At 43.6% G+C, this 27,296-nt stretch overlaps 1 protein-coding gene across 1 annotated transcript in view; it reads right to left on the reverse strand.

The window, feature by feature from the left end:
* The window catches only part of IQGAP1 (IQ motif containing GTPase activating protein 1), a 188,812-nt gene that overhangs the window by 57,997 nt on the left and 103,519 nt on the right, over positions 1–27,296 (reverse strand). Inside the window, exons 6-10 of the mRNA XM_069766114.1 lie at positions 14,955–15,022; positions 8,825–8,938; positions 2,834–3,012; positions 767–857; positions 307–470 (exon numbers count right to left, since the gene is read on the reverse strand). Coding sequence (XP_069622215.1) covers positions 307–470; positions 767–857; positions 2,834–3,012; positions 8,825–8,938; positions 14,955–15,022 — 616 coding nt within the window. The remainder of the gene's footprint in view (positions 1–306; positions 471–766; positions 858–2,833; positions 3,013–8,824; positions 8,939–14,954; positions 15,023–27,296) is intronic.

Below are 27,296 nucleotides of genomic sequence, written 5' to 3' on the forward strand. Positions count from 1 at the left end.
TGGCTGGAAGTACTGGAAATACTCGCGGTCACATAACCACCTGCTTAACGCACCAGAGAATCCTGGCCGCATGCAATGGGTAAGCTGAGAGAATTCACAAGTCTTCAGTCATATAGAGTGACTGCAAACTTTTGTGCCAAACCTGGACAACCCCTTCAAGGCAGGTTTCTATTGTGTTGCTGGAGCTGAAGACCACACGGAGACAAATAAGCGCCTCGGCGTTACTGAAAAGTCATGATACAGATCGGCAGGGCTTATATAAAATTATAATATACTATATCTAGTCAGATCAGCAGACAAACTCACCTCCAGCTTCTGCTGCTTGTCATTCCGCAGCTGACTAAAGTACCATTCAGAATTGTCTCTCTGCAATGTTCTTAGTGCCAGCGCCTGACTGCTCAGAGCCTCATACAACACCGGTGGGCTGCCGTTCTCCAGAGCTTGGTCAACCCTTTCTATGGCGGATTTTACTAAACAAGAAGAAAATCAGCAGAGTCATCAGGGAATATACTTCATATTTACTCGTTCTAGAGCTAGGGTCCCCCTGTCAGCAGATTTCAGACTACTGCTTTTTATCCATCTGGTATTTCTACCCAGCATCTGCCGCCGCTCACATTTTCTCGCTTTACCCAAATATCAGGACTAGCGTTCTGCATGATGGAGATAATGGTCTGACAAACAATGGCTCACAACTTCGTTATTGTAGAAGTGCTGGGTAACGTCTGTGAAAAGTCACCGGCAGTATACCGGTCAATGAGACACTTACAATTCACTTTGTTGACGTTGCCCTGTATTTCGGCTTGAGTTAGCAGTTCTTCATACACATCGCGTTCTCCTCCCTCATTCTCAGAAGTGATCTGATACAAAGAAAGCAGGAGATTGCCATTAATCTTACACCAAGTCAGCCACAACAAATGCTCAAATACAGTCTGACCAACTATTCATGGAAACACTCATGTACAAAACTACAAGAATTTTATGTGGTTTTTGAGTGGATTTTTTTATTCAGGACGCCATTTTTTGCATACCCTTAAATTTACACAGATAAATTAGTGCCGTATATTACAGTATTCCATATAACGATATATGGTTAAAAAAGAAAGTATACTGCAGACTATGTGTTTGTACAGGTAAAGGTGATGGAAACCAGAAGGCCATAGTGATTTTGTGTGTTCCTTTATTACAAGGCCATTTTCTAGATAGAGGTCCCAAACTGTGGCTCGTGGGCCCACGATGTGTGGCTCGGAGCAGTCTGTCAGCTTGGTGCATTAGCACCAGGGATAGGAAAAGGCTATAATGAGAAGGTCTCCAACTCTTGCGAGTAGCCCTGAGCAGGACTGGCTGTGCAGCATATACTGGCAGTAGGAGGAGAGAGAGATATGCGATGCAATAGTGCGGCGAGTGTGCTTGATGTGAGAATATTGCATGGGGTAAGGTGGAAAGCTTTGGATGCAAGTATACTGACAGGGACACAAGGTCTCTGTGTGCTTTTTTGTGGGGAAGCTTTCGCTGTCATTATACCAGTAAGGATTTGGCTCTGGGAGTTGAGACTATGGAAACAGGGGAGGTGGTGCAGGATGTGACTTGTGATCATCTCTCAGAGCAAAATGTGGCTCCCCAGGTAAGAAAGGTTCAGGACCACAATGTCAGGGGGAGCAGCCGCAGATAATATGATCATCAAAGGTGAACTAAAGTTTTAAAGGGTTATTCACATCTGTAACTTATATGGCTGAGATGGGAATAAATGCTTGTAGGTCCCAACCACCAGAGGTGGGATGAAGAAAACAGACGAACATAGCTGCGTTATTTTGTTTGGGTAACTCCCATAGAAATTATGGAAACATTAAAGAAAAGCGAACTACGCAAGGTTATGTAATTCTGGAGTTAATGAACAGCAGCGCTCACTTTGCTACACTGTTCCTGTATCTCCCATTCACCTCTATCAGAGGTCTGCATACAGCAGCTCTGGCAGCCGCCCTTAGAAAAAGCTGTTCCCATTTGGGTCATGAAAGGCAGAGACGGGAATAAATCTAAACTGCACATTACCAGCACAAGAGGGCAGCACTGAGATGCCCCGGAGCCGAGGGCTGATTTGGCAGTCAGCTCTTGCTCCAGAGGAGCATTCCTGGTTTCCTCAATACAATAGGCCACTGCTTATCTGAGAAACAAGCGCATCTCCTGCAGGAAATCCAAGATACTAATCCTTCCTTCACTGATGGGAAGAGTCAGACACCAACCCTAAAACCTGTAAATTATAAATGGATCCTGCTCAAATCTGTGAGCTTGCTCAACTTTAATCGCATATGAATATCCAGCATTAAAGGGGCTAAAGGTAACGGAGATTGGCAGGGACCAGAGTGGCAGCTGCTTACAGGGGCGGATATTTTACGGTTTTATTTCATTGGCTGCCTTAAAAAATATATATATTATATGTAATAATAATTTTTATTTCTTTTTTTTAAAAGACAGGAGGTGAAATAAAACCGTAACTGCTCTTGGCATTGATACCACATGCGATGGACCACGCTGATCATCTGTCCAGCTGCCTAGAAGAAAATGGAGAAGCGGCAGCGGCGCTGTAGCAGTTGTGGTTTAAGGGTGAGCATTGGTCCCTTATTATTTTATCACATATATACAGATGGGGTTGTTCATTCATCAAGACATTCACCATGTATTAAATCCATAAAATGATAAAAATGAAGGCATAAATACACAAATAAAAATGGACATATTCCCAGCACGTGCGGAAGACAGAGGCTTGGGTGTGTTCTCCATACTGCAGCAAAAGATGGCGATAGTGGAAGTTTATAGATTTGTGATAATAATGACTCACCCGTTTCTTGGCATTCTCCATTTTATGTTGCTTGGCTTGATACAGGGCGTTCTGATAGACAGTAGAAAGGGGCTCATTAAGATTTACTAGCATGGCATTTGGATTCCTCAGGGCGGTGAACGTTTCTGCAGGAACTCCCCGGTCCACTGCTTCATTGATGGCAATTACAGCCGCATGCACTGCAAAATACCAGAGGGATTATACAGAACATCAATATCCGCTCTTCCAAACTGATCTGCTCCTGCCAAGTATTACAACTCCTGGGGCGTCAGGCAGCAAGACGAGTGAGCGTTACCCCGTACACAGCCCAATGTCTAACCCCACAGTCCCCGCACATCAAGAGATGGTGCCAATCAATGACGTTTTCAGGAAGACTTTATTAAGTGTCAGAAAATGGATTAAGTGCTAAAAGATCCCAAAATGTATAGATTAGATCCAGTCCCTACATGAAACATTGATTAAAGAAGGATAAAGCCTCCCGGGTGACTGGGGGGCATGCGTGGCCTAATGCCAAGGAGGACGCACAGCACTGGTACTACACAAGTGGTAATATCACATCTTACTGGGCACATTTAGGTTGGCTTTATTTTGATGTATTGCCTATGCTCTTGCCCATTCTTCTACAGACAATCAAATATATTTTTACCATTATGGGGCCCTTAAAGGTCTATTGTGTTGGAAAGTTCCAGTTGTTATCAAGTCATGTAATCAGAAGAACTTAATGGGGAGAATTGGCAACTGGCCCAGTGTGCCCAAAGAGTCATTTGTACACTAGATAATTACCGCCAGGAAATAGCTCCTAACTAGATGAAAGTAGCAGAATTGGGAACAGAGTCTCTTGGAAATTGATATTTTACCAACATCAGAGCGCTCAGAACCTTTCAAGCAGAACGGCACGGCGTTATTAAGCCTCATTACAGCGGATGGTGGCATAATTACAGGAGAAACAGATGTACTCTGCATTAATACATGCCTGAAAATAAAGAAGACATTTCAAGGAAAACCCTAAAAGCACTAAACTTTTTTCACATAATGACTCTCTAAACAGTTATGGTATCACAACTCAGAGCACAGTGCCTTGAGGGATGCCCTAGCCAAGATGGAGGTCATACAGCGTTACGATGCCACACCGCTTAGATGTCATCAATCAGTTGCTCCGTCAGTCTATAGCTATTCATCCCAACTCCTCAGCCTGTCTTCTCAATAAGGAAAGGGAAATAAGCAATGTTTCTCTCACTAGAAAAAAGGTCTGGGCACACTGAAGTCCACCATGTCCGTTACTCCTTCCAACCTTATGTTCCATCAGGGGGGAAACAGACCCCCATGCCCATCAGCCAGTCCTGATGAAATTCATGAATTTGGAAGGAATATACAGTGGGGCAAAAAAGTATTTAGTCAGTCAGCAATAGTGCAAGTTCCACCACTTAAAAAGATGAGAGGCGTCTGTAATTTACATCATAGGTAGACCTCAACTATGGGAGACAAACTGAGAAAAAAAAATCCAGAAAATCACATTGTCTGTTTTTTTAACATTTTATTTGCATATTATGGTGGAAAATAAGTATTTGGTCAGAAACAAAATTTCATCTCAATACTTTGTAATATATCCTTTGTTGGCAATGACAGAGGTCAAACGTTTTCTGTAAGTCTTCACAAGGTTGCCACACACTGTTGTTGGTATGTTGGCCCATTCCTCCATGCAGATCTCCTCTAGAGCAGTGATGTTTTTGGCTTTTCGCTTGGCAACACGGACTTTCAACTCCCTCCAAAGGTTTTCTATAGGGTTGAGATCTGGAGACTGGCTAGGCCACTCCAGGACCTTGAAATGCTTCTTACGAAGCCACTCCTTCGTTGCTCTGGCGGTGTGCTTTGGATCATTGTCATGTTGAAAGACCCAGCCACGTTTCATCTTCAATGCCCTTGCTGATGGAAGGAGGTTTGCACTCAAAATCTCACGATACATGGCCCCATTCATTCTTTCATGTACCCGGATCAGTCGTCCTGGCCCCTTTACAGAGAAACAGCCCCAAAGCATGATGTTTCCACCACCATGCTTTACAGTAGGTATGGTGTTTGATGGATGCAACTCAGTATTCTTTTTCCTCCAAACACGACAAGTTGTGTTTCTACCAAACAGTTCCAGTTTGGTTTCATCAGACCATAGGACATTCTCCCAAAACTCCTCTGGATCATCCAAATGCTCTCTAGCAAACTTCAGACGGGCCCGGACATGTACTGGCTTAAGCAGTGGGACACGTCTGGCACTGCAGGATCTGAGTCCATGGTGCGTAGTGTGTTACTTATGGTAGGCCTTGTTACATTGGTCCCAGCTCTCTGCAGTTCATTCACTAGGTCCCCCCGCGTGGTTCTGGGATTTTTGCTCACCGTTCTTGTGATCATTCTGACCCCACGGGGTGGGATTTTGCGTGGAGCCCCAGATCGAGGGAGATTATCAGTGGTCTTGTATGTCTTCCATTTTCTAATTATTGCTCCCACTGTTGATTTCCTCACTCCAAGCTGGTTGGCTATTGCAGATTCAGTCTTCCCAGCCTGGTGCAGGGCTACAATTTTGTTTCTGGTGTCCTTTGACAGCTCTTTGGTCTTCACCATAGTGGAGTTTGGAGTCAGGCTGTTTGAGGGTGTGCACAGGTGTCTTTTTATACTGATAAAAAGTTTAAACAGGTGCCATTACTACAGGTAATGAGTGGAGGAAAGAGGATACTCTTAAAGAAGAAGTTACAGGTCTGTGAGAGCCAGAAATCTTGATTGTTTGTTTCTGACCAAATACTTATTTTCCACCATAATATGCAAAAAAAAATGTTAAAAAAACAGACAATGTGATTTTCTGGATTTTTTTTCTCAGTTTGTCTCCCATAGTTGAGGTCTACCTATGATGTAAATTACAGATGCCTCTCATCTTTTTAAGTGGTGGAACTTGCACTATTGCTGACTGACTAAATACTTTTTTGCCCCACTGTATCTCAATATGCCTTGTCTGATAGGCTGCTGGTCATTCCAGCAAAAATTATGTTTATGGGGTCTCCTGACTCTCCAGAGACAAGTGATGTCGGGGAAGAGGAGGATCAAGCATGTTCAATTTGAATGCCGGATCCATTTGTTGCGTGGGGAGATAATGTGTCCGGTGGCTGCCTAGTCTCCTTTCCCTACTGAAAGCAGATCCGTGCTTGGCCAAGCAGCATGTTGGGTGTCCAGGCACCTTCACACTCTTGCTTGGAAAACACCAAATACACTTATATTCCAGCATCTATTTGGCAATGAAGCAATCTACATCTGCTCAAAATGGCATAACTGTCTAATATAAGACTCACAAAACAAAAAAATAATTGTGCATAATGATGGTCAGTAAATGCCATCTACACCAATGTACGGTAATAGAGAAACTGCTCAGATTTTTTCCTAGAAGGTCAAATTTGGTCCTATATGCACATAGCTATCACTCTCGAGTCCCTCATACACAGGAACGCTCAGCTCTACCATGGGCCCTGTGCCCTCTAGGATAGCGCCGCTACCAGACTTCCCTGGCGGCTAATCTCCTACAGAACAAACCAATGTACCCAATCCTTCTCTTCCGAAACCATCTACCCATGTGAAGAGGACATGACGGACCCCGAGAGGCAGAGATTGAACCACCACTTGTCAAACATCCTTAAAAGGAATCTGATAGTTTCTGTCAACCCAATACGTCTATGTGGGCATGTAGGTCATAGGAAGCTGAATACAATGATACCTTAAGATCTGCAATCTGATGTCTTATTCCAGAGACATCCATGTTTTTCTTATATGTATTGTTAGGAGGCTAATGGCCATCTAGTCAATGGGAGGTATGTGTCGCAGATATGGATGCTCCCTGCGATGCAACCCAGAGTATTTTGCTTTAGTGCACGTGAGCACTAAGATGTCGATTAGTGCACCTGGCTCCGGGTTGTGGGTAGCTATGAGAGATGGGTGGGTCTGGTTACCCACATACCTCACCTGTGGGTGTGCTTACAGCCTACATAATGGAGGCTATTGTTTGGCACATGGTCTGAGTCTGGGGAGGTAGAAGGCCTCATGTGTGTGTGTGTGGCTCCAGACCGAGCCTGGGTGCTGGACACTGACCAAGGCTGTGTGCACACAGGCATGAGGGAGCAGAGAGCCTGGCTAAGGACAATGTTGTGTTGTTTTGCCTGCTCTCTAGGCCGTTTACCATTTGTGCTTGCTGCTGGGTTTATGATGGAAATAAACCCGCACGGACTTTCTAAAGAAGCCCGCCTCCTGTTTCTAAAGAAGCCCGCCTCCTGTTTCTAAAGAAGCCCGCCTCCTGTTTCTAAAGAAGCCCGCCTCCTGTTTCTAAAGAAGCCCGCCTCCTGTTTCTAAAGAAGCCCGCCTCCTGTTTCTAAAGAAGCCCGCCTCCTGTTTCTAAAGAAGCCCGCCTCCTGTTTCTAAAGAAGCCCGCCTCCTGTTTCTAAAGAAGCCCGCCTCCTGTTTCTAAAGAAGCCCGCCTCCTGTTTCTAAAGAAGCCCGCCTCCTGTTTCTAAAGAAGCCCGCCTCCTGTTTCTAAAGAAGCCCGCCTCCTGTTTCTAAAGAAGCCCGCCTCCTGTTTCTAAAGAAGCCCGCCTCCTGTTTCTAAAGAAGCCCGCCTCCTGTTTCTAAAGAAGCACGCCTCCTGTTTCTAAAGAAGCACGCCTCCTGTTTCTAAAGAAGCACGCCTCCTGTTTCTAAAGAAGCACGCCTCCTGTTTCTAAAGAAGCACGCCTCCTGTTTCTAAAGAAGCACGCCTCCTGTTTCTAAAGAAGCACGCCTCCTGTTTCTAAAGAAGCACGCCTCCTGTTTCTAAAGAAGCACGCCTCCTGTTTCTAATGAAGCACGCCTCCTGTTTCTAAAGAAGCACGCCTCCTGTTTCTAAAGAAGCACGCCTCCTGTTTCTATAGAAGCACGCCTCCTGTTTCTAAAGAAGCACGCCTCCTGTTTCTAAAGAAGCACGCCTCCTGTTTCTAAAGAAGCACGCCTCCTTTTTCTTAAGAAGCACGCCACCTGTTTCTAAAGAAGCACGCCTCCTGTTTCTAAAGAAGCACGCCTCCTTTTTCTTAAGAAGCACGCCTCCTGTTTCTAAAGAAGCACGCCTCCTGTTTCTATAGAAGCACGCCTCCTGTTTCTAAAGAAGCACGCCTCCTGTTTCTAAAGAAGCACGCCTCCTGTTTCTAAAGAAGCACGCCTCCTGTTTCTAAAGAAGCACGCCTCCTTTTTCTTAAGAAGCACGCCTCCTGTTTCTAAAGAAGCACGCCTCCTGTTTCTAAAGAAGCACGCCTCCTGTTTCTAAAGAAGCACGCCTCCTGTTTCTAAAGAAGCACGCCTCCTGTTTTCCTCCTGCCGCACCTGAGTACAAAACCCTTACAGTATACACAAGAAAAATGTGCATTTCTGCGTAATAATACATCATCGTATCATTGCATTCAGCTTCCCATGACCTACAAGTCCATATGTATGGCTTAGGAGGGCTGATTCTACTGGCCGATTCCCTTTAGGAGGCATTTACATTGCAAGATAATCGTGAGCGAGTACTGTTAAACCGCTAGCTTCACAATTATCTTACCATGTAAACGGGTTGCCAAACACCAGATGAGCAAAGAAAATGTTTGTTCATCAGGTGAAATGTTCTTTTGCGCAGTGTTAAAGATGATCCTTCTCGGTGGTGCATCTTGATGAGAACAATGGCAGCCTATGTGCAGTAGTCTAGAGTAGACCTCTCAGTGCTCATCGTTTACTGTAGTCTGCAAACAAGCACTAATCCATACATGTTGGCGATCCATAAGGGTCTACCAATCGGCGGTCATACCACACTGCCAGTCGGTCCAGATCTTTAGGATAGGCTATTCCTTTTACAGACTCATTTAAACCCTTTAACTGAAAACGGATTTGTAAGGGAGAAGAGCAGCCACATGTGATTACGCGGAGATCACCGCCAGCAATCCCAGCATAACCTGTACTCACATGCAGCTTCGTCCACAGAGAGCTCACTGGCCAAGATTCCTCCAATCTTACTGAAGGCAGGCATCTGAATCCCGTATTTCTCCAGCTCACTCTTCATGATATCAATCTCTTCCGCTGGAAGCATAGGGAAAAAAAACCATCATGACTCCTGCTTCATAAAATATTATGTTACATTAATAACCTAAAGCAACAGTGTAAAACTATTAAGAAGCAAATTCATTTGAGCACCCGCTAAAATCGGCATTTCCTACAATAATGAAGTGATCTCAGGGTAATGCATTGTTACCATCATGTCCACATGCCGGGCACAAAGGCGAGAGCAATGTTTTCTCAATAAATCAGGTCAGCTCGGACTATACCCAGTATTGGCCACACCATAAACTGTCACTTGTATGGAAATCATACTTACAAACATGTTTTAATAATTGTAATTAACACAAAGGACACATTCCTGAGAAAAGATGCGTTCCTGAAACAAGGGATTTTCACAATGTGAGATTTTTAATATTAAACAGGTTTTCTATTCTCAAAAACACTTGTCCTCAAACCATTGCATGCTTGTACGGCAGCTCCTTGGGCCTCCGGTCTGTGTTTTGATAGCCGTGTGATATGACGACTACAGAGCACATCACAGCCGCTGCAGGCAATCATTAAGCTCTGCTGATGTAGACCGTAGAAGCCGCTTAGCTCTGTGATTGGTTGCAGCGGTGATGTGCAGTGTACTAATGGCGTCACGGCTACAACCAAAATATAATGACCGGAGCAGAGGCAGGAAGCCGGCGCCTGAGCCGAGGAGGAGGGCGAATACTATCCTAGTTTATTGCTTTATGCAGTCATTTGGTCAGAAGGTTTTTGTAACTTTGAACGTTTATACTTTAATCCAGATAGTCGTAACACACCAATATGTTAAAGGGAATCTGTCACCAAGCTTTTGCTACTCCATCTGAGAGAAGTATAATGTAGGGAGAAAACACCCTGATTCTAGTGATGTATCACTTACTGGGCTGCTTGCTGCTATTTTAATAAAATCAGTTTTTTTCTGCGGCAGACCAAGTAGTTGTCTGTTGTTGACCTCTGGAAAACTTGGTACACAAAGCTGCCATTCAGTGATGGGGACAGGGTTACACAGAACTCATGGTTACAGAGGCATCATAGCATGGCAGCAGGTTTACTAGTCCTCTACGGATAATATGACGATAAAACTGTGATTTGTATCAAAAACCACACTAAGCAGCTCAGTATGTGTTGCATCGCTGGAATCAGGGTCTGTCTACACATCATGCTGCGCTCAGATTAGGCGAAAGATTAACTTTAATAAATAACATTTACTTTATATCTACATTTACACCATTTGTCAAATGTCTTTTTATTTTATTAACATGTTAGAAAGTTTAAAAGTTTAGCAGCAATTTTTCAAGGAAATTTCCCAAAATGTTTGAAGTGACTTTGTGGGACCTATATACAGTTGTGGCAAAAAGTATTGACACCCCTGCAATTCTTGTCAGATAATAGTAAGTTTCTTCCTGAAAATGATTGCAATCACAGATTCTTTGGTATTATTATATTGTTATATTATTAATTTCTCTTAAATGAAAAAACACAAAAGAGAATGAAGCAAAAAGCGAAACATTGATCATTTCACACAAAACTCCAAAAATGGGCCAGACAAAAGTATTGGCACCCTCAGCCTAATACTTGGTTGCACAACCTTTAGCCAAAATAACTGCGACCAACCGCTTCCGGTGACCATCAATGAGTTTCTTACAATGCTCTGCTGGAATTTTAGACCATTCTCCTTTGGCAAACTGCTCCAGGTCCCTGATATTTGAAGGGTGCCTTCTCCAAACTGCCATTTTTAGATCTCTCCACAGGTGTTCTATGGGATTCAGGTCTGGACTCATTGCTGGCCACCTTGGAAGTCTCCAGTGCCTTCTCTCAAACCATTTTCTAGTGCTTTTTAAAGTGTGTTTTGGGTCATTGTCCTGCTGGAAGACCCATGACCTCTGAGGGAGACCCAGCTTTGTCACACTGGGCCCTACATTATGCTGCAAAATTTGTTGGTAGACTTCAGACTTAATAAGCCATGCACACGGTCAAGCAGTCCAGTGCCAGAGGCAGCAAAGCAACCAAAACATCAGGGAACCTCCGCCATGTTTGACTGTAGGGATCGTGTTCTTTTCTTTGAATGCCTCTTTTTTTTCTCCTGTAAACTCTGTATTAATGCCTTTGCCCAAAAAGCTCTACTTTTGTCTCATCTGACAAGAGAACATTCTTCCAAAACGTTTTAGGCTTTTTCAGGTAAGTTTTGGCAAACTCCAGCCTGGCTTTTTTATGTCTCGGGGTAAGAAGTGGGGTCTTCCTGGGTCTCCTACCATACAGTCCCTTTTCATTCAGACGCCGACGGATAGTACGGGTTGACACTGTTGTACCCTCGGACTGCAGGGCAGCTTGAACTTGTTTGGATGTTAGTCGAGGTTCTTTATCCAACATCCGCACAATCTTGCGTTGAAATCTCTTGTCAATTTTTCTTTTCCGTCCACATCTAGGGAGGTTAGCCACAGTGCCATGGGCTTTAAACTTCTTGATGACACTGCGCACGGTGGACACAGAAACATTCAGGTCTTTGGAGATGGACTTGTAGCCTTGAGATTGCTCATGCTTCCTCACAATTTGGTTTCTCAAGTCCTCAGACAGTTCTTTGGTCTTCTTTCTTTTCTCCATGCTCAATGTGGTACACACAAGGACACAGGACAGAGGTTGAGTCAACTTTAATCCATGTCATCCATGTGATTTAGTTATTGCCAACACCTGTTAGGTGCCACAGGTAGGTTACGGGGGCTGTTAATTACACAAATTAGAAAAGCATCACATGATTTTTCGAACAGTGCCAATACTTTTGTCCACCCCCTTTTTTATGTTTGGTGTGGAATTATATCCAATTTGGCTTTAGGACAATTCTTTTTGTGTTTTTTAATTTAAGACAAATTAAATGAAGATAATAATACCAAAGAATTTGTGTTTGCAATCATTTTCAGGAAGAAACTGAGTATTATCTGACAGAATTACAGGGGTGTCAATACTTTTGGCCCCAACTATACTGGAAAATTGTCCCCTAAGTGACAATTTAAAAAAAAAGAGCCCCCAACATAATAGAAACTGCAGACGGGTAGCTTATTATGGCTTCAGGTGCTCTTCAGGAATAAACGCAAAGTGGAATGAGAAATGATATTTTTAGCACTAAAATATTGCTAACATATGGACAGCCACTGTAGCGGTCAGACCCTAGGGCCATTACTTAGACCTGGAATGACATGGCAGCCATCAGGACCACACAATCACAATACCATGAAGCTATAGGGATAACCCTCACACTCTGTTAACCATTCAGATGCTGTAGACACTATTGACAGTCGCATCTAAGGCTACTTTCGCACTTCCGTCTTTTTAGATCCGTCACAAGGTGTTGTTTGGGGAAAAAAACCCATCCTGCAAATGTGCCCGCAGGATGCGTTTTTTTCCCATAGACTTGTATTGCCGACAGATTGTGACGTATGGCCACACGTCGCGTCCATCGTGTACTGGATGCGTCAGTATTTGGCGGACCGTCGCAGCGAAAAATGTTCAAGGGAACGTTTCTTTTGTACGTCGTGTCCTGCATTTTAAACTGCGCATGCGCTGCCGGAACTCCACCCCCTCCTCCTTAGGAGTTTACTATAGGCAGCGGACGCGTTGAAACACTGCGTCCGCTGCCCACGTTGTGCAGAAAATCACCACTGTCCGTCGGTACGTTGCGCCGATGCTTTGTGACGGCCCCGTACCGACGGAGGTGTGAAAGAAGCCTAAAGATACCGTCACACTGAAAGATATCGCTAGCGATCCGTGACGTTGCAGCGTCCTGGCTAGCGATATCGTTCAGTTTGACAGGCAGCAGCGATCAGGATCCTGCTGTGCCATCGTTGGTCGGCGCAGAAAGTCCAGAACTTTATTTCGTCGCTGGACCTCCCGCAGACATCGCTGAATCGGCGTGTGTGACGCCGATTCAGCGATGTCTTCACTGGTAACCAGGGTAAATATCAGGTTACTAAGCGCAGGGCCGCGCTTAGTAACCCGATATTTACCCTGGTTACCATTGTAAATGTAAAAAAAAAACAAACACTGCATACTTACATTCCGGCGTCTGTCCTCCACGGTGCTCTGCTTCTCTGCACTGTGTATGCGCAGCGGCCGGAAAGCACAGCGGTGACGTCACCGCCGTGCTCTGCTTTCCGGCCGGCGCTTAGTGCAGAGAAGCACAGCGCCGAAGAGGACAGACGCCGGAATGTGAGTATGTAGTGTTTTTTTTTTTTACGTTTACGCTGGTAACCAGGGTAAACATCGGGTTACTAAGCGCGGCCCTGCGCTTAGTAACCCGATGTTTACCCTGGTTACCAGGGGACTTCGGCATCGTTGGTCGCTGGAGAGCTGTCTATGTGACAGCTCTCCAGCGACCACACAGCGACGCTGCAGCGATCGGGATCATTGTCTAGATCGCTGCAGCGTCACTTAATGTGACGGTACCTTAAGGCATTAAGCAGCCATGGTCTGTGCCAACACCAACTGTGGCTGCTGCACCAGGTTTCGGCTATCGCGCACAGCTGCTACATTTTCACCCTTCAGGGGGAGAAGGATGTCATTTGCCTGTATCTCGTGTCAATAAATATGCAGATTGCTGGCCATTCAGAGGTTTAAATCCAAACCTTTACATAACAAGGAAAAACTCTATCTGCCGACAGATAAGGAAAGGTGCAAAGAATATACGGCACAAACACGTTACAATAGTGGCTCACTAGTCCCAGAACTGAAGCCTCTTATATCTAGACTTTAATGTGCTATACATATTTACATACGTTTATGATTATATAGTGTGTTCCTGTCACCTTGCGCTGGGCAGATTTGCTGGTGTAAGTCACTTTTACCAGCACTTCACACAAACTTGTAAAATCAGTAGTCTTTACCTGCTGTAGCAGATCATGGCTTGTGCCACCCAAAACAGCAGGAACAAATAAAGCCTTCATGTCATGGATTGCTTTGTAACAGTTGTACAAAAATAGACAATAAAATGAGAAAATAGCAGTCGGCTCCCGGGACATGTAAGGCTAGGCTCATATACAGTGTACTCCACTGGACGTATCCGTATCCATTGCGGAAAACTGCATGTAGACGTAAATGGCAGCATATCCATTGAATGGATTCCACTATGTTTTGTCAGGTTTATGTATGTCATTATATGCTTTTTTTATGCACAAAAAAAAACAAAAGATATGAAAGGCAAATACCTTTTGTTTTCAAACCCATAGAGGTGCGTTTTAATATGTCAGACATATATATATTGTGACACAGTCACTGGTAAAGTACTGGAGGGGAGATATGTGTCACAAGGCTTAATGGCGTCAGTGGTGTGAAAGCCAGAGTATTTTCCTCAAGCACACTAGGTGTTGTGAGGATTAAGCCAAGTTACATATATGGGCTGGTTTTTATGTGGACATCCATAGAGTGGGTGGGAGGATGTCCACCTTATCTCCACCGGCAGAGCAGGCACCGCTGTGTGCTGACAGGACATGTGTGATATCACAGTCATGTGTTAAGTCACGTGGTCTGGGGCTTAAATAGCTGGGCTCCAGAGGCAGTCTTTGGTCAGCAGGACTGGAGAGAGGTTTCTCCAGTGGTTTGTGTCCTAAAGAAGGAAAGACTGAGCGTGCAGCTCCCCACAAACGTATGGACTGTGTACTGCGTAAAGCCACAGTGTCCCCATTTTCTACCTCCATATACCGCCAAGTGAGTTGAACTACCACATGATGTATAAGTTTTCTTGTCTGTACAATTCATAATAAATGCATTTTTTTAAAAAAATTAAATGTATTAATGTAGATGATGTATACATCGACATTGGGACAGAAATAGTTTGATGTATGCCACGTGCTTGCATTCGTTTTTAATGTATCCGTCTGCAGACACATAATTGTGAGCCCAGCGTAACACAAGCGTCTCTGCCTGCACAGAACACACCTTCCGGTAAGGACGGGTGATGTTCACGTGACTGCCAAGGAATAAGTAGATAACTTCTATATAAACATGAAGAATGAATACTGACCTGTAAATTCTACTTTCCCGTACAAGTCCTGGATCTGCGGGGCGAGGCCTAGTTTAAACAGGTACAAACTGAAAAAAAAAAGAGGTCACAGAAACAATTGGTGATTGTATGAACGATATTTCTTAAGTGCAGACAGCGAATTCCAATGATTGGTTTCTAATATCTAGCTACAACTGAGAAATCCCACATTTATCCCATTGCTCTGCCGCAGATTAATCACAGTAGTAAATTCAGTAAAATGACGCAGAACAGCAGGACAAGTATTCCCGACACCAAGCCCGATATAACTACAGAGCAACATAACAGCGACTCGGAGAGAATCTCTCCAGATGAATGAAGCGTTACTTAGAAAATGGAAATAAACACAAAAGTAAACGTCAAATTCTGAGAGAATGTCCACTAATGAGCCGTCAGCGTGTGACTAATGAGCATGAAGAGCGGGGTGCACAGCAGGGGTTAAGAAGTAAGGGCCATCAAATGACGTCTCCTGGTTCTAAGCCGAGCGATGGGTCAGATCTCAGTAGGGTCCACCGGGTGATTGCAGACATTTCCCACCAGGAGCTCTATGTGATTGGCAGTCAGCCAACCAGATTTCCTCAAAAGGAGTTGTAGATTTCCATACAGAAAAAGACGCCCTCACACTGCAACCCTTGGTGAATTATCCAGATCCTTCTTATTTCTTTTACAACATGGAAGGTGTGTTTTGTTTTGGTGAATTTGGAAAGGTGATCTGTGAACTATCCCTATCAGCTATCAGTACAGTATCCAGAGTAGTATCCCATCATCAGTATAGTATCCAGTGTAGTATCCTATCAGTACAGTATCCAGTGTAGTATCCCATCAGGATAGTATCCAGTGTAGTATCCTATCAGGATAGTATCCAGTGTAGTATCCTATCAGGATAGTATCCAGTGTAGTATCCCATCAGGATAGTATCCAGTGTAGTATCCCATCATCAGTACAGTATCCAGTGTAGTATCCTATCAGTACAGTATCCAGAGTAGTATCCCATCATCAGTATAGTATCCAGTGTAGTATCCTATCAGTACAGTATCCAGAGTAGTATCCCATCATCAGTATAGTATCCAGTGTAGTATCCTATCAGGATAGTATCCAGTGTAGTATCCTATCAGTACAGTATCCAGAGTAGTATCCCATCATCAGTATAGTATCCAGTGTAGTATCCTATCAGGATAGTATCCAGTGTAGTATCCTATCAGTACAGTATCCAGAGTAGTATCCCATCATCAGTATAGTATCCAGTGTAGTATCCTATCAGGATAGTATCCAGTGTAGTATCCTATCAGGATAGTATCCAGTGTAGTATCCTATCAGTATAGTATCCAGTGTAGTATCCTATCAGTACAGTATCCAGAGTAGTATCACATCATCAGTATAGTATCCAGTGTAGTATCCTATCAGTATAGTATCCAGTGTAGTATCCTATCAGTATAGTATCCAGTGTAGTATCCTATCAGTACAGTATCCAGAGTAGTATCACATCATCAGTATAGTATCCAGTGTAGTATCCTATCAGTATAGTATCCAGTGTAGTATCCTATCAGTATAGTATCCAGTGTAGTATCCTATCAGTACAGTATCCAGTGTAGTATCCTATCAGTACAGTATCCAGTGTAGTATCCTATCAGTATAGTATCCAGTGTAGTATCCTATCAGTACAGTATCCAGTGTAGTATCCTATCAGTACAGTATCCAGTGTAGTATCCTATCAGGATAGTATCCAGTGTAGTATCCCATCATCAGTACAGTATCCAGTGTAGTATCCCATCAGTACAGTATCCAGTGTAGTATCCTATCAGGATAGTATCCAGTGTAGTATCCTATCAGTATAGTATCCAGTGTAGTATCCTATCAGTACAGTATCCAGAGTAGTATCCCATCATCAGTATAGTATCCAGTGTAGTATCCTATCAGTACAGTATCCAGTGTAGTATCCTATCAGGATAGTATCCAGTGTAGTATCCTATCAGGATAGTATCCAGTGTAGTATCCTATCAGTATAGTATCCAGTGTAGTATCCTATCAGTACAGTATCCAGAGTAGTATCACATCATCAGTATAGTATCCAGTGTAGTATCCTATCAGTACAGTATCCAGTGTAGTATCCTATCAGTATAGTATCCAGTGTAGTATCCTATCAGTACAGTATCCAGTGTAGTATCCTATCAGTACAGTATCCAGTGTAGTATCCTATCAGGATAGTATCCAGTGTAGTATCCCATCATCAGTACAGTATCCAGTGTAGTATCCCATCAGTACAGTATCCAGTGTAGTATCCTATCAGTACAGTATCCAGTGTAGTATCCCATCATCAGTATAGTATCCAGTGTAGTATCCTATCAGTACAGTATCCAGTGTAGTATCCTATCAGTACAGTATCCAGTGTAGTATCCCATCATCAGTATAGTATCCAGTGTAGTATCCTATCAGGATAGTATCCAGTGTAGTATCCTATCAGTATAGTATCCAGTGTAGTATCCTATCAGTATAGTATCCAGTGTAGTATCCTATCAGGATAGTATCCAGTGTAGTATCCTATCAGTATAGTATCCAGTGTAGTATCCTATCAGTATAGTATCCAGTGTAGTATCCCATCATCAGTATAGTATCCAGTGTAGTATCCTATCAGGATAGTATCCAGTGTAGTATCCTATCAGTATAGTATCCAGTGTAGTGTCCTATCAGTACAGTATCCAGTGTAGTATCCCATCATCAGTATAGTATCCAGTGTAGTATCCTATCAGGATAGTATCCAGTGTAGTATCCTATCAGGATAGTATCCAGTGTAGTATCCCATCATCAGTATAGTATCCAGTGTAGTATCCTATCAGTACAGTATCCAGTGTAGTATCCTATCAGTACAGTATCCAGTGTAGTATCCTATCAGTACAGTATCCAGTGTAGTATCCTATCAGTACAGTATCCAGTGTAGTATCCTATCAGTACAGTATCCAGTGTAGTATCCTATCAGTACAGTATCCAGTGTAGTATCCCATCATCAGTATAGTATACAGTGTAGTATCCTATCAGTACAGTATTCAGTGTAGTATCCTATCAGTACAGTATCCAGTGTAGTATCCCATCAGTACAGTATCCAGTGTAGTATCCTATCAGTACAGTATCCAGTGTAGTATCCTATCAGTACAGTATTCAGTGTAGTATCCCATCAGTACAGTATCCAGTGTAGTATCCTATCAGTACAGTATCCAGTGTAGTATCCTATCAGTACAGTATCCAGTGTAGTATCCCATCAGTACAGTATCCAGTGTAGTATCCCATCAGTACAGTATCCAGTGTAGTATCCTATCAGTACAGTATCCAGTGTAGTATCCTATCAGTATAGTATCCAGTGTAGTATCCTATCAGTATAGTATCCAGTGTAGTATCCCATCAGTACAGTATCCAGTGTAGTATCCTATCAGTATAGTATCCAGTGTAGTATCCCATCAGTACAGTATCCAGTGTAGTATCCTATCAGTATAGTATCCAGTGTAGTATCCTATCAGTATAGTATCCAGTGTAGTATCCTATCAGTACAGTATCCAGTGTAGTATCCCATCATCAGTACAGTATCCAGTGTAGTATCCTATCAGTATAGTATCCAGTGTAGTATCCCATTAGTTGAGTATCCAGTGTAGTATCCCATCATCAGTATAGTATCCAGTGTAGTATCCTATCAGTACAGTATCCAGTGTAGTATCCCCATCATCAGTATAGTATCCAGTGTAGTATCCCATTAGTTGAGTATCCAGTGTAGTATCCCATCATCAGTACAGTATCCAGTGTAGTATCCCATCATCAGTATAGAATCCAGTGTAGTATCCTATCAGTACAGTATTCAGTGTAGTATCCCATCAGTATAGTATCCAGTGTAGTATCCCATCATCAGTATAGTATCCAGTGTAGCATCCTATCAGTACAGTATCCAGTGTAGTATCCCATTAGTTGAGTATCCAGTGTAGTATCCCATCATCAGTATAGTATCCAGTGTAGTATCCTATCAGTACAGTATCCAGTGTAGTATCCCCATCATCAGTATAGTATCCAGTGTAGTATCCCATTAGTTGAGTATCCAGTGTAGTATCCCATCATCAGTACAGTATCCAGTGTAGTATCCCATCATCAGTATAGAATCCAGTGTAGTATCCTATCAGTACAGTATTCAGTGTAGTATCCCATCAGTATAGTATCCAGTGTAGTATCCCATCATCAGTATAGTATCCAGTGTAGCATCCTATCAGTAGAGTATCCAGTGTAGTATCCTATCAGTACAGTATCCAGTGTAGTATCCCATCAGTACAGTATCCAGTGTGGTATCCCATCATCAGTATAGTATCCAGTGTAGCATCCTATCAGTACAGTATCCAGTGTAGTATCCCATCATCAGTATAGTATCCAGTGTAGTATCCTATCAGTACAGTATCCAGTGTAGTATCCTATCAGTACAGTATCCAGTGTAGTATCCCATCATCAGTATAGTATCCCATCATCAGTATAGTATCCAGTGTAGTATCCTATCAGTACAGTATCCAGTGTAGTATCCTATCAGTACAGTATCCAGTGTAGTATCCTATCAGTACAGTATCCAGTGTAGTATCCTATCAGTACAGTATCCAGTGTAGTATCCTATCAGGATAGTATCCAGTGTAGTATCCTATCAGTACAGTATCCAGTGTAGTATCCTATCAGTACAGTATCCAGTGTAGTATCCCATCATCAGTATAGTATCCAGTGTAGTATCCCATCATCAGTATAGTATCCAGTGTAGTATCCTATCAGTACAGTATCCAGTGTAGTATCCTATCAGTACAGTATCCAGTGTAGTATCCTATCAGTACAGTATCCAGTGTAGTATCCTATCAGTACAGTATCCAGTGTAGTATCCCATCATCAGTATAGTATCCAGTGTAGTATCCTATCAGGATAGTATCCAGTGTAGTATCCTATCAGTACAGTATCCAGTGTAGTATCCCATCATCAGTATAGTATCCAGTGTAGTATCCTATCAGTACAGTATCCAGTGTAGTATCCTATCAGTACAGTATCCAGTGTAGTATCCCATCATCAGTATAGTATCCAGTGTAGTATCCTATCAGTACAGTATCCAGTGTAGTATCCTATCAGTACAGTATCCAGTGTAGTATCCCATCATCAGTATAGTATCCAGTGTAGTATCCTATCAGTACAGTATCCAGTGTAGTATCCCATCATCAGTATAGTATCCAGTGTAGTATCCTATCAGTACAGTATCCAGTGTAGTATCCTATCAGTACAGTATCCAGTGTAGTATCCTATCAGTACAGTATCCAGTGTAGTATCCCATCATCAGTATAGTATCCAGTGTAGTATCCTATCAGTACAGTATCCAGTGTAGTATCCTATCAGTACAGTATCCAGTGTAGTATCCCATCATCAGTATAGTATCCAGTGTAGTATCCTATCAGTACAGTATCCAGTGTAGTATCCCATCAGTACAGTATCCAGTGTAGTATCCCATCATCAGTACAGTATCCAGTGTAGTATCCCATCATCAGTATAGTATCCAGTGTAGCATCCTATCAGTACAGTATCCAGTGTAGTATCCTATCAGTACAGTATCCAGTGTAGTATCCTATCAGTACAGTATCCAGTGTAGTATCCTATCAGTACAGTATCCAGTGTAGTATCCTATCAGTACAGTATCCAGTGTAGTATCCTATCAGTACAGTATCCAGTGTAGTATCCTATCAGTACAGTATCCAGTGTAGTATCCTATCAGTACAGTATCCAGTGTAGTATTCTATCAGTACAGTATCCAGTGTAGTATCCTATCAGTACAGTATCCAGTGTAGTATCCCATCAGTACAGTATCCAGTGTAGTATCCCATCAGTACAGTATCCAGTGTAGTATCCCATCAGTACAGTATCCAGTGTAGTATCCTATCAGTATAGTATCCAGTGTAGTATCCTATCAGTATAGTATCCAGTGTAGTATCCTATCAGTATAGTATCCAGTGTAGTATCCTATCAGTACAGTATCCAGTGTAGTATCCTATCAGTATAGTATCCAGTGTAGTATCCCATCAGTACAGTATCCAGTGTAGTATCCTATCAGTATAGTATCCAGTGTAGTATCCTATCAGTATAGTATCCAGTGTAGTATCCTATCAGTACAGTATCCAGTGTAGTATCCCATCATCAGTATAGTATCCAGTGTAGTATCCTATCAGTATAGTATCCAGTGTAGTATCCTATCAGTACAGTATCCAGTGTAGTATCCCATCATCAGTATAGTATCCAGTGTAGTATCCTATCAGTACAGTATCCAGTGTAGTATCCCATCAGTACAGTATCCAGTGTAGTATCCCATTAGTTGAGTATCCAGTGTAGTATCCCATCATCAGTATAGTATCCAGTGTAGTATCCTATCAGTACAGTATCCAGTGTAGTATCCCATCATCAGTATAGTATCCAGTGTAGTATCCCATTAGTTGAGTATCCAGTGTAGTATCCCATCATCAGTACAGTATCCAGTGTAGTATCCCATCATCAGTATAGTATCCAGTGTAGTATCCCATCAGTACAGTATCCAGTGTAGTATCCCATCAGTATAGTATCCAGTGTAGTATCCCATCATCAGTATAGTATCCAGTGTAGTATCCTATCAGTACAGTATCCAGTGTAGTATCCCATCAGTACAGTATCCAGTGTGGTATCCCATCATCAGTATAGTATCCAGTGTAGCATCCTATCAGTACAGTATCCAGTGTAGTATCCCATCATCAGTATAGTATCCCATCATCAGTATAGTATCCAGTGTAGTATCCTATCAGTACAGTATCCAGTGTAGTATCCCATCATCAGTATAGTATCCAGTGTAGTATCCTATCAGGATAGTATCCAGTGTAGTATCCTATCAGTACAGTATCCAGTGTAGTATCCCATCATCAGTACAGTATCCAGTGTAGTATCCCATCATCAGTATAGTATCCAGTGTAGTATCCCATCAGTACAGTATCCAGTGTAGTATCCTATCAGTATAGTATCCAGTGTAGTATCCTATCAGTACAGTATCCAGTGTAGTATCCTATCAGTACAGTATCCAGTGTAGTATCCTATCAGTACAGTATCCAGTGTAGTATCCTATCAGTACAGTATCCAGTGTAGTATCCTATCAGTACAGTATCCAGTGTAGTATCCTATCAGTACAGTATCCAGTGTAGTATCCTATCAGTACAGTATCCAGTGTAGTATCCTATCAGTACAGTATCCAGTGTAGTATCCTATCAGTATAGTATCCAGTGTAGTATCCTATCAGTACAGTATCCAGTGTAGTGTCCTATCAGTATAGTATCCAGTGTAGTATCCTATCAGTACAGTATCCAGTGTAGTATCCTATCAGTACAGTATCCAGTGTAGTATCCTATCAGTATAGTATCCAGTGTAGTATCCTATCAGTATAGTATCCAGTGTAGTGTCCTATCAGTATAGTATCCAGTGTAGTATCCTATCAGTACAGTATCCAGTGTAGTATCCCATCAGTACAGTATCCAGTGTAGTATCCTATCAGTATAGTATCCAGTGTAGTATCCTATCAGTATAGTATCCAGTGTAGTGTCCTATCAGTATAGTATCCAGTGTAGTATCCTATCAGTACAGTATCCAGTGTAGTATCCTATCAGTACAGTATCCAGTGTAGTATCCTATCAGTATAGTATCCAGTGTAGTATCCTATCAGTATAGTATCCAGTGTAGTGTCCTATCAGTATAGTATCCAGTGTAGTATCCTATCAGTACAGTATCCAGTGTAGTATCCCATCAGTACAGTATCCAGTGTAGTATCCTATCAGTATAGTATCCAGTGTAGTATCCTATCAGTATAGTATCCAGTGTAGTGTCCTATCAGTATAGTATCCAGTGTAGTATCCTATCAGTACAGTATCCAGTGTAGTATCCTATCAGTACAGTATCCAGTGTAGTATCCTATCAGTATAGTATCCAGTGTAGTATCCTATCAGTATAGTATCCAGTGTAGTATCCCATCAGTACAGTATCCAGTGTAGTGTCCCATTAGTATAGTATTTTTTATTATTATTATTTATTTATATAGCACCATTAATTCCATTGTGCTGTACATGAGAAAGGGGATCGGAGATTACGGTAGGTTAGGAAGATATTGGGAGATTAGTTCAGAGATATAGGGAGGGGACAGGTTGTGGATGGCTTTGTAGATCAGTGTTAAGGTACCTTCACACTCAGCGACGCTGCAGCGATACCGACAACGATGTCGATCGCTGCAGCGTCGCTGTTTGGTCGCTGGAGAGCTGTCACACAGACAGCTCTCCAGCGACCAACGATCCCGAAGTCCCCGGGTAACCAGGGTAAACATCGGGTTACTAAGCGCAGGGCCGCGCTTAGTAACCCGATGTTTACCCTGGTTACCAGCGTAAAAGTAAAAAAAAAAAACACTACATACTTACCTACCGCTGTCTGTCCCTGGCGCTGTGCTTCTCTGCACTCCTCTGCACTGACTGAGCACAGCGGCCGGAAAGCAAAGCGGTGATGTCACCGCTCTGCTTTCCGGCTGACCGACGCTCACAGCCAGTGCAGGAGGAGTGCAGAGAAGCAGAGCGCCGGGGACAGACAGCGGTAGGCAAGTATGTAGTGTTTGTTTTTTTTACTTTTACGCTGGTAACCAGGGTAAACATCGCGTTACTAAGCGCGGCCCTGCGCTTAGTGACCCGATGTTTACCCTGGTTACCAGTGAAGACATCGCTGGATCGGTGTCACACACGCCGATCCAGCGATGTCTGCAGGGAGTCCAGCGACGAAATAAAGTTCTGGACTTTCCTCAGCGACCAACGATCTCCCAGCAGGGGCCTGATCGTTCGTCGCTGTCACACACAACGATTTCCTTAACGATATCGTTGCTACGTCACGAAAAGCAACGATATCGTTAACGATATCGTTATGTGTGAAGGTACCTTTAGTAGTTTGAACTGGATTCGTTGGGGAATTGGGAGCCAGTGGAGGGATTTGCAGAGGGGAGAAGCAGGGGAATAGCGAGGTGAGAGGTGGATTAGCCGGGCAGCAGAGTTGAGGACAGACTGGAGTGGTGCAAGAGAGTTAGCTGGGAGGCCACAGAGGAGGGTGTTGCAGTAGTCGAGGCGGGAGATGATGAGGGCATGCACAAGAGTTTTGTTAGATTGTGGGCTGAGGAAGGAACGGATTCTGGCAATATTTTTGAGCTGGAGGCGACAGGAGGTGGCAAGAGTTTGGATGTGCGGTTTGAAGGACAGGGCAGAGTTGAGTTACCCCGAGGAAGCGGATTTCAGGTGCGGGAGAGAGCGTGATGCCGTTTATCATAATAGATAGGCCAGGTAGGGGTGATACGCGAGATGGGGGAAAGATGATGAGTTCGGTTTTGTCTACATGGAGTTTTAGGAAGCGAGAGGTGAAGAAGGAGGATATGGCTGACAGACACTTTGGGATTCTCGACAGCAGAGAGGCGACATCTGGGCCAGAGAGGTAGATCTGAGTGTCGTCCGCATACAGGTGGTACTGGAAGCCATGGGACTTTATGAGTTGTCCTAGGCCAAGGGTATAGATGGAAAAAAAAGTAGGGGCCGTAGGACAGAACCTTGAGGGACTCCAACAGAGAGAGGGCAGGATGAGGAGGTGGTGTGGGAGTGGGAAACGCTAAATGTGCAGTCGGAAAGGTGTGAGGCAATCCAGGACAGGGCAAGGTTTTTGATGCCAAGGGAAGAAAGAATCTGTAGCAGTAGGCAGTGATCGACTGTGTCGAAAGCAGAGGACAGGTCAAGAAGGAGGAGGATGGAGAACTGTCTGTTAGCTTTGGCTGTGAGCAAGTCATTAGTAATTTTTGTCAGGGCAGTTTCGGTGGAGTGGTATGGGCGGAAGCCAGATTGGAGGTTGTCAAAGAGAGAGTTAGATGAGAGGGGGGAGGAAATTTGAGCATGGACATGCTGCTCAAGGAGTTTTGAAGCAAACGGGAGCAGTGATATGGGGCGGTAGCTGGGCATAGCAGTTGGGTCAAGGGTTAGTTTTTTTTGAGGATGGGTGTGATGGTGGCATGTTTGAAGGCAGAGGGGAAGGTACCAGAAGATAGCGATAGGTTGAAGAGATGGGTTAGGGCTGGAATGAGCATGTTAGTGAGGTTGGGGAGCAGGTGGGAGGGAATGGGGTCAAGTGCACAGGTGGTGAGGTGCGATTTGGAAAAGAGGCGAGTAAGCTCTCCTTCAGTGATGTTGGAGAGGGAGGTTATTAGGGAAGGGCAGAGGTCTGGTATAGTGGTTGGGGTCGTGGAACAGTTAGAGTTTTCCTTGTTTGGTCGATCTTCTTTTTGAAGTAGGTGGCAAAGTCCTCGGAAGAGATGAGGGGAGTTGGAGGTGGCAGTGGTGGGCGGAGGGAGTTAAATGTGCTGAATAGTTGTTTTGGGTTGTAGGATAGTGAAGATACAAGGTTAGTGAAATAGGTCTGTCTAGCGGAGGTGAGGGCTAATTTGAAGTCAAATGTAGCTTGTTTGAAAGCAGTCAAGTCGTCTGGCAGGTGTGTTTTCTTCCAACGCCGCTCTGCAACCCTGGATGCTTGTCGAAGTTTTTTGTGAGATCGTTATGCGCCAAAGTTGCCTATTGGTTAGTCGCACTGTGCCATACATGAGAGGGGCGACTGAGTCTATGGCTGATGTGAGGGTGTTGGTAAGTCGTAGTGTGGTCGCTGGAGAGCTGTCACACAGACAGCTCTCCAGCGACCAACGATGCCGAGGTCCCCGGGTAACCAGGGTAAACATCGGGTTACTAAGCGCAGGACCGCAGTACATACTTACATTCCGGTGTCTGTCCCTTGTCGTCTGCTTCCCGCACTCACTGACTGCCGGCCGTAAAGTGAAAGCACAGCACAGCGGTGACGTCACCGCTGTGCTCTGCTTTCACTTTACGGCCGGCAGTCAGTGAGTGCGGGAAGCAGACGTCAAGGGACCTGACGGACACTGGAATGTAAGTATGTACTGTTTTTTTTTTTTTACATTTACGCTGGTAACCAGGGTAAACATCGGGTTACTAAGCGCGGCCCTGCGCTTAGTAACCCGATGTTTACCCTGGTTACAAGCGAACGCATCGCTAGATCGGTGTCACACACACCGATCCAGCGATGACAGCGGGAGATCCAGCGACGAAAGAATGTTCCAAACGATCTGCTACGACGTACGATTCTCAGCAGGATCCCTGATAGCTGCTGCGTGTCAGACACAGCGATATCGTATGGATATCGCTGGAACGTCACGAATCGTACCGTCGTAGCGACAGAAGTGCCACTGTGTGACGGTACCCTTAGTGCTTTGGCCACCTTAAAGGGAACCAGTCAGGATGATTTTACTACTGGTTGCTGTCTAAGTTATAGTACAGCAATAATAACGATACCTGTTTTGTTGTAATCATTAGTGTCATTACTGAGAAATCAGGCTTTGAAGCCACATGCACTGGTAAAATCACCCTGAGAGCTTCCACTTTACAGCCAATGAAGGAGTCTTTGTATCAGAAAATACTATTCTCGAGGCCAAGTTTTGTCCTTAGCAGTTCCCACATCAGCTATTAATTTCTGTCTCTGTAGAAGAATCTGGGTGCTTGTGTGACAAGTCCTCACCTGCCTTTATCCATCTATTCCCCACCCAGACTGCACTGGCTCCCAGTATCGGCGAGCCGCTTAATGTCTGACACCAGTAGGGAATACAGGGTAGATTCACTAGGAGACCGCACTGCTCCTGGGACTTGAGAGTAATGTCCACCCTTGTCATCCAATGTGCAGATACACAGCGACGTGGTAAAGAGATGCAATTTAAATGAAGACGTACAATTATGTCCTGGAAATGTGGGTTCTCCGGGGCGGATTTACAGACAGATACAATCTGAGCTGCACAAGTCTGCCACTCCTGTTGATCGCCTTGCAAAGACAAACAAGTCTAAACAGGATCTGCAGCACAGACGCACACGCTCGGGTTTCACCAGCAGCTGGTTTGACCATTAAACACTTTACAACAGTATTTGCGCCGATATTTCAATTTCCATTTATAATGGAGCCTTGACATATATTCAGATAATCCAATGATTTTAATGAGGTCTGTTGGGATTTAGTTCATTTTGTCTTAGTAGAAAATTGCTCCAGATGCTGCTGCTGTGGTCTTCAAAAATGGCAAAACCTCAGAAATACCAAAACAAAATGGAAATTCCACCAGACCCCATTTAACGCTAATTTAAACTTGGTCTAATTGTTCAATTCAAATTCACTGGAATGGCAGAATGTGAATATATACGGAAATCTAAAAGA

The sequence above is a fragment of the Ranitomeya imitator genome, chromosome 4 (assembly GCF_032444005.1).
Source record: "Ranitomeya imitator isolate aRanImi1 chromosome 4, aRanImi1.pri, whole genome shotgun sequence".
Classification (NCBI taxonomy): Eukaryota; Metazoa; Chordata; class Amphibia; order Anura; family Dendrobatidae; genus Ranitomeya; species Ranitomeya imitator.